The 16230-nt window shown below is 40.7% G+C and overlaps 1 protein-coding gene across 6 annotated transcripts in view; it reads left to right on the plus strand.

Annotated features, from left to right (window-relative positions):
- The window catches only part of LOC147011057 (sodium- and chloride-dependent GABA transporter ine-like), a 129302-nt gene that overhangs the window by 66531 nt on the left and 46541 nt on the right, over positions 1-16230 (plus strand). For all 6 annotated transcript variants that reach the window (XM_085860235.1, XM_085860231.1, XM_085860233.1 and 3 more), the window contains 4 exons: positions 1236-1348; positions 5340-5480; positions 9298-9397; positions 15366-15466. In XM_085860235.1, the coding sequence (XP_085716361.1) occupies positions 1236-1348; positions 5340-5480; positions 9298-9397; positions 15366-15466 (455 nt within the window). The remainder of the gene's footprint in view (positions 1-1235; positions 1349-5339; positions 5481-9297; positions 9398-15365; positions 15467-16230) is intronic.

Genomic DNA, 16230 nt, shown 5'->3' on the forward strand with positions numbered 1-16230 from the left:
GCTTTCTTCATATACAGTAGATGGCAAGTTTCACGAAGATCCGATGAAAACTCTGGGTTGTGAAACAAAAAATGTCAAAAAATAGGAATGACGTCATAAAAATTGAAACGACGTCATAGTGATGTATCATATGTACGGTAATTCATCTCTGCTAATGCCCTGTTCGATTCCCGCAAACAGAATTCAAAAAGCTTGTCTCATTTCGGAGATAATTTTTTAGGCGATTTCCATTAGCGGAGATATTTTGACGTCAGAACTTTTTTTTTTCGGAGGAATTTTCAGAATCGGAGATGGATACTGTCTGCGCAGGGTATTTTTACATATATATGCCAAGTTTCAGGAAGTTTTGATGAAAACTGTAGGCTGTGAAACAAAAAAGTCCACAAGAAGAAGATGAAGAACAACAACGTGATTAAGACTTTGAGATCCTCCACGAGGATCGAAAAATGTCAAAAAATAGGAATGACGTCATAAAAATTGATATGACGTCATAATGATGTATCATATGTGTTGTAATTCATCTCTGCTAATGCCCTGTTTGATTCCCGCGAACAGAATTCAAAAAGCTTTCCTCGTTTCGGAGATAATTTTATAGGCGTTTTCCATTAGCGGAGATATTTTGACGTCATAACTTTTTTTCTTGGAGGAATTTTCAAAATTGGAGACCGTGACTGTCTGCACAGGGTATTTTTACATGTATACACCAAGTTTCAGGAAGTTTCGATGAAAACTGAAGGCTGTGAAACAAAAAAGTCCACAAGAACAACAATGTGAGTAAGACTTCGAGATCCTCCATGAGGATCTAAAAATAGTGACGATCACTGATAGAAACCAAGCTGTGTCCATAAACCAAAGAGGATGATTCTAAAAGTTTTTTTCTCTAACCATGAAGTGAATGAAGGAAGGGTGTGTATTGATGTTGCATTGATGGGTTGTTGACTAACATTGCCCCCCCCCACCCCACCACGTGATTGAAGCAGCTTTGATGTAAATTGGAAAAACGTTACACTTCAGAAGGTTTAATAATATTTTTCATAAGTAAATTGAGTATTGGCCTTCTGTGCATGGTACGATGTAAATTTCATTATATTTTTATCGAAAGAGCCATCAAATGTGCACAAGTTTCTACCCTTGATATTTTCTATTCTTGCTAATGTTGTGCATATCACACCTCCTTGTTATTGTGTATACCATTGATGATATTGTGTCTAATGATAAATTATTCCTACTTTTAGGCCCTGGCCTGGTGTTTATGATTTACCCTGAGGTGCTTTCAACAATGCCACTTGCATCTGTCTGGGCCGTTTCTTTCTTCTTCATGCTCTTCTGCCTGGGCATTGACTCCCTGGTAACCTGTGCAACAACAATCATTTGGACAAAGGGGCAAATTAATAATCACATCCCCACTCCAACACTACTACATTATGCAAGTCAGAGTTCCATGTTTTTAAAAAAGGGAAGACAAGAAAAACTAGATATTTATGATCACAAATTGCTGCCAAAGGTTAGCCTTCCCCAGTTCCCATGATCCAATTTTGACAACATTATGCTTGATCCACCATATCACCTTGACGTTCAACATTTAGGGATAGATTGTAAATTAAGAAAATCTTTCCCATCCACTATACAGCATGTCGATCAAATTCAACATCATGAAAATCGTTCAAGTTTTGATCAAAGAGGTGTTTTTTGTTAACTCGGTGACAATCTGAAAATAGTGGGTCAAGGACGCACATCAAATATCAGGTACACAACTTCCCTGCATGTCCACTATTACGATGCAAGAGCATCTTGGAAGGCCAAGCAGTCTTTCAGATTACACATTGGCAAAATTGAGCGATGACAAAAAATGCTTTTTTGTCACACTGCCATTTGAAATTGACCTTGAACTCAGAGGGGTATGATGTAAATTAAGCGTAAATGAGGATTGGTCTCAGCTAGCTATATAGAGAGGGCAATTTCGTTCTGGTCAAACAAACCTTCGTCGAGTTATGGGGAAACATGTTCAAATGTCTAAAATTAGGTCATGACTTTAAAAATAGGTCAAAGTCAAACATGTCAACCCCGCATAATTTTTATTCCGATTATTGCTGCAAAATTTCATTCCGAAAGTCACAGCTGGATCTGAGCTACAGCATAGACATTGGCAAAAAAAGGGAGAAAAACCTAAATGGTGGTTCAGTCGTCCTTGGGGTGTAAGACCTTGACGTTTGACTTTGAGGGGTGTGATGTAAAGTAAGCTTAAATGCAACTTACTCTAGCCTATCATGAGAGGGAAATTTTGATTTTATCGGACAAATCTTAATTGAGTTATGGTGAAAAATGTTAAAAGTCCATAATTCGCTCATAACCTTGAAAATTAGGTCAAAGTCAAAAAACGTCAATCCCCCATTACTGATGCAAAAGTTTATTCAGAAAGTCACAGTTGGCTCTAAATTTAAAAAAAAAAAACTAAAAGGGCACTCAGTAGAATGAAAACAGACCTCTGATACAGACCTCTGAATACAGACCTCTGACCTCTGATGCCTGATCTCTGAGAACATATCTGGCCCAATACATTTTTGAAATATCATGCTAAATATAGTTTTTGACATGATCTCTCAATGCTGATGAATCACTTTAAAAATTAAATAACTCTCTTATCCAGATCCGGATTCTGATCTTCACCAAAATTGAATCAATTTGTCATGGTCACACCCCCAAATTGTCCACCAAGTTTCAACCAAATCCGTACACAACTTTTTGAGATATCGGTTTAGCCCTATCTCTCAATGGTGAAGAATCACTTAAAAAAATTATCAGATCCACATCAATTCCAAAATCTAAACAGTTCTTCCTTGTCACACACCAGTCCAGAAAATTTCATCCGGATCCATTCACAACTTTTTGAGAAATCCTGTACAAAAACACACAGACAAACAAACAAGAAGAAGATGTCGTGCAGAGTACGACACAAGCAAAGTCCATAAAACAAATTTGACCTCAAAAATAATTGGTGGTGGAATTCAATGAACTGATCCGCAAATTATCTTCAAATTTACAGTCAATGAGATGAAAATTGAGGATTTTAGAAATACCTACTTAGATGTTGACCTTTGGTCTAGGTTGACCTTTTTGTCTGTGTTGACCGAAAAAATAGTTGGCTGGTTGAATTCTCTACCTGAAATGTATATCCTCCTCAAATTTCAAGTCAATCGGAAGAAAATGGAGGATTTGGCAATACCAACTTAGTTGTTGACATTGGGCCTATTTTGACCTTTAAGTTAATGCTGACCTCAAAAATGATTGGTTGGTTGAATTCAGTGACCTGAAATATAAATCCTCTTCAAATTTCAAGTCTCTCAGATGAAAATTGACAATTTAAGAAATTCGTCCTATGTTGACCTTTTGGTCCATGTTGACCTCCAAAATAATTGGCGGGTTGAAATTAGTGACCTGAAATATAGATCATCTTCAAATTTCAAGTCATTCAGATGAAAATTCAGGATTTTAGAAAACTCACCAAAGTTGTTGAGCTTTTGACCTTTTGACCTCAAAAACATTAAGCTTCTTTTTTATGACAAACTCTACCATGTGTTGAAGTTTTGTGAAGATCGGTTTGAAATTGCGACCTGTCGGCAACAAACAGACAAACCGACAGACAGAATAACAAAATCGAATGACCAATATACTTGAAAAATCTTAGATTTTGCAAGTTACAAACAAACATACAGAAAGAAGTGAAAACATAACCTCCTTCACCTTCGGTGGCAGAGATTCTTAAAAAACCATTAATGGTGATTTTGTCCTCCTTGGCAATGAAGAAACTCTGAGGTAACATTAAAATTACTGGCACTAATTGTGGAACCACACCTCACAGCAGCCATAAGCTACCCCGATCCTGCAGGCATAATGGCAGCCTTAATTAGGATGCAACATGAAGTACATAGGAAGTAAGCAGGCAGCATAGCATTTGCTTGAACATGAGTGTCTCCATCATCCAATTATGATTTACTTCCCTTTCTAAATCGGTTTCACAATTCAGACTTTCATTTGAGACATACATCACCAAACTGTACAACTACACTTCTGTAAATTTCACCTGGTTTGACATTCTTGTTCCAGAAATGTTGTTCTGCAACACTACTCCACAGCTCAGGGCATACTGATGGACAACATCTCAGAAATTCCCACAATTATTTTTGCAGATATGTTGTCACTTCACATAACAGTTGCAGGACATTACCCTTATGGCTCCACACATCTTGTGATGCATCACTATGCTGTATCTGCGCATATTGAAGAATATTGTTACGGTTGTGGGGGTCGATGGAAGAAATTAATAGAAAAGTTACGATTGAATACAGTTGTTTGGTCCGTGGACGTGTAGGAGACATCTTGATGTAAATTAAGGAGGGAAACTGAGCTTAAGTGATACTTGTCACCACACTGGGGGAGGGGGAGGGTGCGGTGTTAATTAGAAAGGGACTAAGGACAAGCTCCCCAGTATGTGATTGCCCCCCCCCCCCTGTGACTTTCCCCGATGTTCTTTGTATTACAAACCCGCAATGGACTATTACAACCGAGCTGCATGACCAAGTATGAGAAGCCCGATCTCCAATCTTGATGGCAGGCGAAGTCACGCCGCTTAGACTGCAGATTGATGGGCGTGACATCAGAAGTGAGGTACGCGTGCTGAACAGGCGAGAAGGCCCACCTTTCCGGGTTTTGTGTGAGCAAGCCATGCCCCGGAGGTGGAACGGTTGTTCAGTGTGACGTCAAGAGAGATTGCGGGGGGAACGCACGAGTACGGAGTGAGGGACGCACACGGTCGAGAGAGACCGTAGCTCGGAGATGGCCTGTAAGACCAGGGCTGGATGGCTGGCTTTGCTTCGATGCATGAAGAAGACGGCATGATTCTCGTATTCCTGAAACCCGTGACAATAGCACCCACGATAATTGACGGTTTACAGTATTTATAGATTTATAATTCTACACAGGGTTAATTGCAAAAATGATATGCAAAGCAGCAAGGGCTTGAGAGATATCTCTTTATGTTGACATGTTGAAATTTGTTGCAATAGCACGCAAATCTTTGAGACAAAACTTTTCCCATGATTCTCTGTTTGTTTGTTTTTTTAAACTTATTGATCACAGGTGACCGCCAAAAAATGATTTTGTTAAATCTGCATGAAACAATTGTGTCCATTTTAAAAATTGACTTGCATCACCTCATTTAAAATTGTCGATTGAAGTATGATTGCTTTGTTAAACAAATATTACATAATCCTTTATGGTTTTGATGTACAGTATTGTGAAGTGATCAACCTCTACTTTGTGTTTCTCACTCAATGTTCCAGTTTGCAAGTGTGGAGACGATTGCTACATTCGTGATGGACAGCTGTGGCCCTTACCTGCTCCAAAAGCTGCACAGAAAAGAGTTTGTGGTTCTGCTTATCTGTTTCATTCAAATGATAATGGGAATTCCTTACACCGCCCAGGTATGCAGTGCAAGCAGGAACTGACCATATTATTGGGAGAAAAACCTAAATGGTGGTTTAGTCATCCTTGGGGTGTAAGACCTTGACGTTTAACTTTGAGAGGTATATTTTCAACATAGGTTTAAAATCACATATTTGTGAATACACCACAAACACTAGAGTTTTAATTTGAACCAAGTGCATCATACGATTAGACTAAAAAAGCTGAACGTGACAAGCTCGCTGAAGCAGAATGTATACAGAAAGTATGGCGTTACGTTGGAGAGGGTATACATTCAAGTAGAATGGTGCATGTGTTTGTGTAGGTTCGAGCCTTCTTTGGAACCAGGGACCCATTGGATGAAGTTGTGATGTTGTGCATGCCATGTGAGGTGGCAAAGAGTAGATAGTAGCTTGTACATGTTGCTGTGTTTGAGCCTGAAGAGTAACTGCTGAAATCTACCTGTTTGGGTTCTTCCTGACATCTCTATTCTTGGTTCCTTTCACACTTCTTTATAATTTTTTTCACATTCTCTTTATTCATTCTAATTCTTGCTTTTTCTTCTATTTCATCTCTTTCACTCTCTATTTCTCTCTTTCATTATCTATCTTTCTAAGGAGAAGTGAATTCTTGCAGAAGGTTTTCTGTAAGGTTCACTTGGCTGTGCCTGGATGGGTTTGAGGGGAAAGGAGTCGCAGCTGAAACCCGAATCCTCTCCAGGTTCCTCCTGCTGACTCCATATTTGCTTTTTATTTCTCTGGATTCCTTCTTGGTCTTCTGTTTAATACGAAAGTGTAACTTGCATATGTCTTCTCTGAAAAGCCAGACAACGCACGCAACAGGGAAAGGAAGGGTGCATTTTTATGTGTTGGTACTTCGTGTGTGGGCCGACAAACTCCCCTTGTGGCTAAATTAACAGATCAATTTATTAATTATTATTTATTTTCTTACTCATCTGGGCAACATCTCAGACAACTTTTGAGATCGGAAGCTGATATTTGGATGTGAAAAGTGACCAAGTGATTTGGCTACAAACAACATTTTTGATTCATTAATTAATTAATTTCCTTATTATTTCTTTGGGTGATATTTCAGCCATCCTTTGAGGTAGAAAGCTGACATTTGGGGAAAAAAGTGAAAATGTGCTCTGGCAAAATCGTTATGTTTTTTATTTTTTGATTAATCAATGAATTAATTAATTACTGAATTACTATCAATTTATAAATGACATTTATTTTATTTCTCGTCCTGGCAATATCTCAGGCACATTTTCAGTGAGGAAGCTGATATTTGGACACGACAGTGTCCAAGTGATTTGGCTATAAAGGGTATTTTTTACTTATTTAATTTTTCGATTAATCACTCAATTTTAAAAAAAGTAACAGATTCGGATTACCTAACCCTAACCCTAACCCTAACTGAACAACAAATTTCAAAAAACTTTTTTTACTGGAGATGTGTAAAGTGATTAAGACTAATTTGGGTACGCTGATTTCAAAAATCATAACCGTTTTGCTGTATCACGTCAGGATTTTCAGGAACAGAAATATTCCCATTGCCTAGAAGTCAGGATTTCAATGAAATTTACATATGTCTTTAACATGTCTATTTCGTACAATTGTTGTTAACTTGTGTTATATTTCTTTCTTTCAGATAAAGATGAGTAGGCGTTCCTGTACCAATCATCCTGACAACTTCTGTTATGTCTGTGGTCGGTATACCAAAAAAGATCAACAGCGAAGTATATCTACAGCAGTGAAAATGAAGGCCGCCTACTTTCACTACTTCGGGTGTAAGGTGGGGGACCAAGAACAGAGCTGGGCACCACACATCTGCTGCACAAGCTGTCACACAACCTTGACTCAGTGGTTGGTGGGCAAGCGCGCGAGCATGCCATTTGCGGTGCCCATGATATGGCGTGAGCCGCAGAATCATCATGATGATTGTTATTTCTGCTGCACAAGCATCGCCGGCTTCAACAAGAAGAATAAAGGTCACATCAAGTACGCTGACTGCATCTCTGCTCGTAAACCTGTGCCTCATGATGACGAGAACCCCGTTCCAACACCTCCAGCTGATCAGAACATAGCTGTAAGCAGTGGTGAAGAGGATGGTGATGATGAACCTTTTGAACCCGACACTCAAGAATCACACCTTCTGAACCAGGGAGACTTAAATGATCTTGTAAGAGATCTCTCGCTGTCAAAGGCGAAGGCAGAGCTGCTTGGATCAAGGCTGCAGCAGTGGAATCTACTTGAACCTAACACCAAGATATCCTTGTTCAGAGCACGTCACAGAGACATGGCTGAGTTCTTTGAGATGGAAGACACGATGACATTTTGCAGTGACATCAACAGTCTGTTGAAAGAACTTGGGTGTGATCACGATCCTGCAGACTGGCGCCTCTTGATCGACTCGGGGAAGAACAGCTTGAAGGCTGTTTTGCTCCACAATGGCAACGAGAAACCATCAGTCCCACTGGCTCACGCGTTCAGCATGACAGAGACCTATGAGACTATGCAGCAGCTGCTTGATTCCATCAAGTACAATGACTTCAACTGGCACATCTGCGGAGACTTGAAAGTGGTGGCGCTGTTGTTAGGGCTGCAGTCAGGCTACACGAAATACATGTGCTTCCTTTGTCTCTGGGATAGCAGAGACGACAAGAATCACTGGACGAAGAAAGATTGGGAAGAGCGAAAAGAGCATGTACCTGGTCGACACAACGTGAAGCATGTCGCCCTTGTCGACCCAGCCAAGGTTTTCCTTCCACCACTCCACATAAAGCTCGGCTTGATGAAAAGTTTTGTATGGGCAATGGATCTGAATGGGCGTGGGTTTTATACCTCAAGGAAAAGTTTGGCAACACCTTGTCGGAGGCCAAGATCAAGGCTGGTGTCTTTGTTGGACCGCACATCCGACAGATTATGAAGGACGAAACTTTTCCGACAACTCTAAGCCCCAAAGAGCTGGCAGCGTGGAGGAGCTTCAAAGCTGTGACGGACAACTTCTTGGGGAACGAGCGCGCGGACAACTATGAAGAAATAGTGCAGCAGCTGCTGGAGTCCTTCAGGAAACTTGGCTCCAGGATGTCCCTGAAAATCCATTTCCTACACCAGCACCTGAACTTCTTCCCTGACAACTTGGGAGCAGTCTCGGACGAGCACGGCGAGCGATTCCACCAAGAGATTTCACTCAGGAAGACGCGTTACCAAGGCCGGCACAACCCGAACATGATGGGCGATTTCTGCTGGTTCCTGCATCGTGAAACTGACACAGAGCAGCACAAACGCAAAGCCAAATGCCTAAAGCATTTTTAATTACATTCTAGTGGAGTTTTTCTGTAATTTCTATAATTTTGAAGCATTCATGATGAAATAAATGAATAAATGAATTTTTGTAAATCTCATTGAAATCCTGACTTCTAGGCAATGGGAATATTTCTGTTACTGAAAATCCTGACGTGATACAGCAAAACGGTTATGATTTTTGAAATCAGCGTACCCAAATTAGTCTAAATCACTTTACACATCTCCAGTAAAAAAAATTTTGTTGTTCAGTGTTATCAGTCTCACAGGATCCAAGGTGTGGTCTATATATATATGGAATGTGCAGCATAAGTAAATTTTCAAAATATCCTTTGTTGATGGCTCGGTCACATTCTTTGCAATTGATCTTAATCGGCAGCATGTTGTCTCTGCCAAGTAACCTCAGTATTGATTGAACACAACAATGATTGTAACAATGTTGTACACATTTTATTTTCAACCATTTATTATGCCATCCAGTATAATATGGACAATTCAACCACGAGAAATCCTGCCTCTCTTCCTGCAGAGTGGAATGTATTTGTTCCAGTCGATACAAAGTTATGTTCTTTTTTTCATCTCTCCATTTACTACATTGAGCGAGATGGTTGTGATCTGCTGGATATATGGTGAGCATCTTACTCAAATTATAGATTGTGATGAAAATATTTATATCGTTGAAGATAAAATAATCTTTAATATTTGAAGAACCATTCCTGTGTGATTTTTTTTTTTAAAGTCCAAGCAATGGTGGAGCGAGAACATAGAATGGATCAGGACAGAACAGAACAAAAGGAATGTCAGCAGGGTTGAAGAACAAAATAGAGGGAGGCTTGGAGAAATATTGGATGTAGGGAAAGAATGCGGGCTCGAAGACAACACACAGGGTGAACAAGTTGGATACAGAATACAAACTCTCAGGAAGGAAAAAGTGGAAACTAGGAAAAAGGTATGCTTCAGGAGGCTTAATTCGTAGTAGAAAAGATCATTGTTTTGAATGGGGGATGATCTGAGATGGTGGGGAACAGCTCTTTTGAAGATCTTGAGGCAAAAATGAGATTGACGAGAATGTGGAAGTGTGTTGTTGATATCGCTCGTACAAGTATTGGCCCACGGTGAGGTGGAGTGGTTCTGTGGATCGGGCTGAATTTCATCTTTGTGTGTGGAATTGACTTGGCCCGTGGTGAGGTGGAGTGGTTCAGCATATTGGGCTGCATTTCAACCTTGGGCCTGTAAACTTAGTTCGACATGTGGTGAGATGGAGTGGCCCGATGATGCAGGCCACATTTCGCCCTTAGGCCAGTGGACTCAGCTTGATTTCCTTTGCGTGTTGGACCTGCAGTGCAGGCTACTGGCAGACCAAGAGTGGCAGACATACTGAACAGAGAAAATTGCATGTGGGAGATGAGGATTGCGCGAGTTCGACGAGGATCAAACTGAGTGGCAGTCATTGAGTGTGAAAAGCATTTACTGTGTTTACTTTGAAAATTTTTGACTTTTTCTTTTTTACTTTGGTGTGGGAAAAGTGAGAGGAGTCAAGTGTTGAGGGTGAAAATGAGAACAATGGGAGGAGATTTGGGATGGACGAAAGAGGTGTGTGTGTGTGTGTGTGTGTGTGTGTGTGTGTGTGTGTGTGTGTGTGTGTGTGTGTGTGTGTGTGTGTGTGTGTGTGTGTGTATACACAGAATGGGGGCAGCAAGCTGGAGTAGTTGGGACAGCAGGTCAGCATTGCTTAATGATGGCCTGAACGTCCCGAATTATTCAAAATGGTACTACCCGGGCAGCGATGTCCAGCTAGGTAGTTTGAATGTGGAATCAATTGGGGGTGGAGAGCAGTCACAGTGGTGGAGATGATGCAGAGAATGAGGTGGGAAGTGTTGCGTGTGGAGTTGACAGGGCAAGGAGGATGGTAGGAGGATACAAGCTATTGCACGTGGGTGGGGATGGAAGAAGTAATGTTGTGGGACTAATATTATGAGAAGAGATCAGCTTGCACAAGGTCAGAGTGTCAGAGTGGAAGGACAGGAGAAATGGATCGAAATGGCAAGGGTGGTGATACAGAGGCGAATGGTGTGTGTTATGTCAGCACATGGGCCACAAACAGGAAGGACAGGGGTGGAGAAGCAAGAATTCAGGAACACACTGGACAAGATGCTGTGGATTCCGGGGGCTTTTATGTGAATGTGAGTAGCCAAGCCGGGTGAAGAGGAATGTGTTGGTAAATCTGATTGGGGAATGAGGAATAGAGAGGGTTGAGAGCTGTTGGAGTTGGTGGCAAGGAATGGGATGGCCTGGGCTGTTTCATTCTTTCAAAAGCGAGAAAGGCACAAGATTATCTGGAGTACTGGACAGCATATAACATAATTGGATATGGTGGTGGTGAGGAAGCGACAGTTGTGAAGGGTTAAGGATTATAAGGCAGTGTCGGGAGAGCAAGTTACCAGCCAGCACAAGCCTATGGTGTTTGTGGGCTGGATGAAAAAAAGGAGGAGGTTAAGAGCAGGTGGGATGTTCGTGTTGAGAAAGCTGGTAGAAAATAGGTTGGAGGTGCAAGGTGAAATGGCGTTGGGATATGTGGACCAGGAGAAGGCCTGCGACACTGTCCCAAGAGAGATGGTGATGGTGACACTGAGATGTATGAGAGTGCCGGAATCAGAGGTCAGGTTGGTGGAAGGGATGCACAAGGGAAAGAACGGAAGAGTTTCAGTTGGTTCTGAGATATCTGAAGAATTCAGTTTGACCATCCGTTTGAGGCAGGGAAGCTCTCTCAGCCCACTCATGTTTATCATGGTGATTGAGCTGGTAAGCAGGACGGTAAGCTTGAAAGGTAGCATGGGGAGGATGTTTCACGCAAATGATCTGGTTGTTGTGGTGGAGACTGGAGTGTGGGTGGGAAATGCAGGAAATACTGGGGGAATGGAAGGAAGCATTTCACAAGCATGGGCTGAAGATTAGTAATTAGAAGACTGAGGTGATATGGGTCAGACAGCAAAGAAAAGAAATGAATATCAGGTTAGGAGGGAAGATCAGGTAGGGAAATATGTTTCAGTGTCTGTGAGGAACAGTGACCGGGGATGGTAAGTCCGAGGCAGAGGTGCAGACAAAGATTCAGGAAGGTGCAAACATGTGGAGGAGAGTGGAGCGAGTAAACCAGACAGAAAGATTTCAAGAAAATTGAAAGGGAACGTTCTGATTTTGTGTGTAATGCCGGCCTTAGTTTATGGTCTGAATACAGTGGCAATAAGAGAGAGAACAACAGAGGCTGCATGTTTGCGAGAATAACTGGGTCAGGAGGATTGCAGGAATGAAGTGGGAGGAGAGAAGGAGGCGAGATTCGCTGAGGGAGGGATTGGTGTGCAGATGAGTTTGACGGGGAGATTGGTGAAATGCCGGCTGAGATGAGCTGGACACTTGGTGCGGATGTGGGAATAGATTATGTAAAAGAGAGGGGATAGGCTGAGGGAGTTAGGTAGGAGGAAACAAGGTAGATCACAATTGAGAGGGGAGTATTGTGTGAGGTGGGATATCCATATGTTAGGGGTGGTTAGAGAGTGGAGAGAGTTCTCTGAGGACAGGAGGGAGGTGGAGGAGTATCTTGGTTAAGGCAGGGCAGAAGCTTGATGCTGTGAGACCTCACCATTTATAAAGGGAAGAGGAGGAGAAGAATAAAAAGATGATTGGCCAAATGGCCTCCTCCTGTGCCAGAGTTAATTGTGTATCCTCATGTAACAGTATGGAACATTATTGATTCACATACACCTTCTCTTCACAATTTTTTTTAACTAATTGCTGCAAAAGTTGTGCATTTTCACTTATCAGAATCTTCCATGTCAAGCCTCATCAAGAAAAATTATTCGTAACTGTCAAACTGGGAACATCAGTTAAAATTACAAGTGGCATTGCATCCAAATCGTTTCAGTGACCTCCATCAATTTTGTTCCATTTTGTGTACGGTTATTTGATGGTTCCTTGCACCATCCCTCTCTGCCTCCCCCCCCACTCCAAAAAATAAACGTTGGAAATGCTCATTATTTCTCTAATTACATTAAATGGTTATAATTACATTCTTGCATTAAATTTGAAAAGTGCTGGTGTTGGGGCTCGATCCCCGATCCCCGAAATACAATGCTGTAATTGGAAGAGACACAATCCTCAACAAATATAATGGCTTATCACAATGATAATAAGGTACCTTCACACACTCACACAACACAAAATGTCAAAGACAACTTCATAATTGCTCTTTAATCATCAATCAACTTGTGCAGAAGCCAAACAGAATGCTACCACAAGTATACCACATTCTTGAGCAAAGAACACCTCATGGTTAAGCCGATAAGGGTGTGGGTCCAGAGAAGCACCGTATATGGGAGTCTTTCTCTGGTTTAAGCAATCAGTAGGGTCCCTATGATGGAACTTTTACAAGTCAGCAGTATTTCAAACACAGTATATTCACTTTATCTCTTCAAGCACCAGAGAAAGGGAAGTTCATCCTCCCTCCTTGGGGTCTGTAAAATTGGGAAGTGCCTTGAAGAGCACAGTCGTGCCCTGGAAATGAGGAAGTAATCTCTATGCGCTATGTCTTAAGAAAATTCAAGATTATATTTCAAATCACCAAGAAGTATCAGAACAATAATGAAACAAAGTTTAACTAAATGCAAGCAATAAACAATCATTAATCAAAGACGGTATTAAAAGTTTTCTTGAAACTAAAATAAAAATCTGAAATCTCTATCTCAGCCCAAACACTGGTAGCCTGAACAAATTACACCTTTTGTTTAACATCAGGCCTGGTCAGCTGGTTCATGAAATCATTTGGCCAAAAACTTTGTTGAGCCAACAGCCCAAGAAGGTGGTAATAATTGGGGCCTTTGACAAAGTAGAAGTGGAACCAATGGTCATTGTCATAGTAGCCTGAAGCGTGCTAAAGGCCCAGTCACACCTTCATGTTTTAGCCTGCTTATGCCGATTTTTGGAAAATTTGTCTAAACGCTGGTACACATCGAATACGTTATGGGTAAGTTTTGATAACATTGAAAGCACGCTGAAAAACACTGCCATACGTCATTGTACGCTGGCTTTAAACGTTGTACTTTTCGGTTGTCCTCAAATTTTCCATGCTTGAAATTTTAAGACATGCCAGCGTATGACTCACACGTTCCACATAACGCTGGCCATAAGTTGTAGGCACGTCACGCGATCGTTGACACACGTCGACACACGTTACTTGTAAGTTACTCATAAGTCGAAACACGTCGAGGTAATGTTTAGCGTACCCGAAACTTATTTCTAACCTATGAGTGACGTGCTGTACTCACGTTACACGATCGGTGACACACCGACGACACACGTTGCTTGTAAGGTGCTCATAAGTCGAAACACATCATGGTAATGGTTAGAATCAGTGTTCCAGACTTCCTGGTTTTATTTTTTTTATTTTTTTTTCTTCCTTCCTTCGGTATGATGGTGATTTTGACACTTCGATTTCTAGTGCGGTTATAATATAATATAATATAATTAATAGGCTGCCGCTCAACGATTTAAATCTTAACCGCACTGTACACTGAACACCGTCATACCAAAGAAAAAAAAAACAGGGAGCCTGGAACACTGACGCTAACCATTACCTTGACGTGTTTCGACTTATGAGCACCTTACAAGTAACGTGTTTCGATGTGTGTCAACGATCGCATATCGTGCGTACAACTTGTTCTCTTCGCATGCGGAGCGGTGTCATACGGCAAGTACGTCGTAAAATTTTCAACATGTTTAAAATTACAAGACATACTCCACTTAGTACGACGTATGATAGCGTACTATAGCGTTCTATTCACGCATACCAAACTTACCCATACCGTATTCGACGTGCGCCAGCGTTTTTGACGCATTTTTCAGAGGTCGGCATACGCTGGCAAGATCGCCAAGGTGTAACTGCGATGTTGACACTTCCATTTCTGCAGCAGTTATGATTTGAATCGTTGTGCGGCAGCCTTTTCATAGGCTACGCCACGTCATCGTCGGCGATGCGTGCGGCACGCTATGCCTAAGTTAGACTATCGTTGGGCATTGGTTGTGAAGGCGGACAACAGGTTCAGCATTCGTTGGTAGAAGTTATCTATAACACAACAAAACGTTCTGTGTCCGTTACTAATACGTTATGCATAAGACCAAGTCATTATGAATACGTCCGAATCTTTAAAAAAAAAATCAAAAGTTCAACGCAAGCCAGCGTTTTACATACATTTTAATACGTTGCCATTGCTGGCTAAAACGTCAAGGTGTGACTGGGCCTTTAATTCCAGAAATAAATTAAGTCTGGCATGTTTTGCAATAGGTATGAAAACAGATGCTCCGAAAGGTGATGGAGTAAATTAAAGCCCAACAAGAAGACAAAACACAGCGTACATTGTGATCAGAGAAAAAAAAAACACAATATAGAAAACCTGTTCCCATTATTCATGCAATCACAAAATTGCTGAAACAACCTCATTTACAAGGCCCTTCACTTTGTTTGAGTGAAAATATTAGAATGGCTATTAAACTATTGTTCACTGAATCTTTAAATGATTTTAAAGTGGTGCTGATTAAATATTTCAGGTACGAAGCGACTCTGTGACAATGTGAAGGAGATGACTGGAAAGAAGCCTGGTCTGTTTCTCCAAATATGTTGGAGATTTTTAACCCCTTGCATCCTCATGGTAACTCAACGGAGCACATTTATTTATTTCAGTCATAAAACATGAATGCCATTTCTAAAAGTTGCATCTCAAATGTTATCATTGTACTTGTTACCTCTGCCACCGAAGGTGGAAGAAGGCTATGTTTTCACCCTTGTCTGTCTGATTTTCTAGAACTGGAATTTTAAAGCTATTCTTCACCAGCGATAGGACCAAAATCAAATATATATATATATATATATATATATATATATATATATATATATATGTATATATATATATATATATATATATATATATATATATATATATATATATATATATATATATATATATATATATATATACACACACACACACACACACATACATACATACATACATACATACATACATACAGCATGATATCTCAAAAAGTTGTGGATGGATTTGAAAGAAACTTGGTGGACAGATTGGGTGTGTGACAAGGAAGAATTGATTTGATTTTTGGTGAAGATCTGGATCCAGCTCGGGAAATGAGATTTTTTTAATTTTCAAAGTGAATCTTCACCATTGAGAAATGGGGCCAAAAATGATATATAGTATGATATTTCAAAAATGTATTGGGCAGAATATGTTCGACTGGATCAGACATTGCATGGCAAAGGTTTGCACTCTTCCGAGTGCCATTCAAGTTTGTGATTATTTTCCTCAAATGTACACCATCTTAAGATTTTGATGCCCTCTATTTTGACAGTATTAAATGTGGGTGAATGATGATGGTGGGGAGAGTGGAGAGAGTGGTT

Source organism: Eptatretus burgeri, chromosome 16, assembly GCF_056783735.1.
Source record: "Eptatretus burgeri isolate ZD-2024b chromosome 16, Ebu_testis_v1, whole genome shotgun sequence".
Lineage (NCBI taxonomy): Eukaryota > Metazoa > Chordata > Myxini > Myxiniformes > Myxinidae > Eptatretus > Eptatretus burgeri.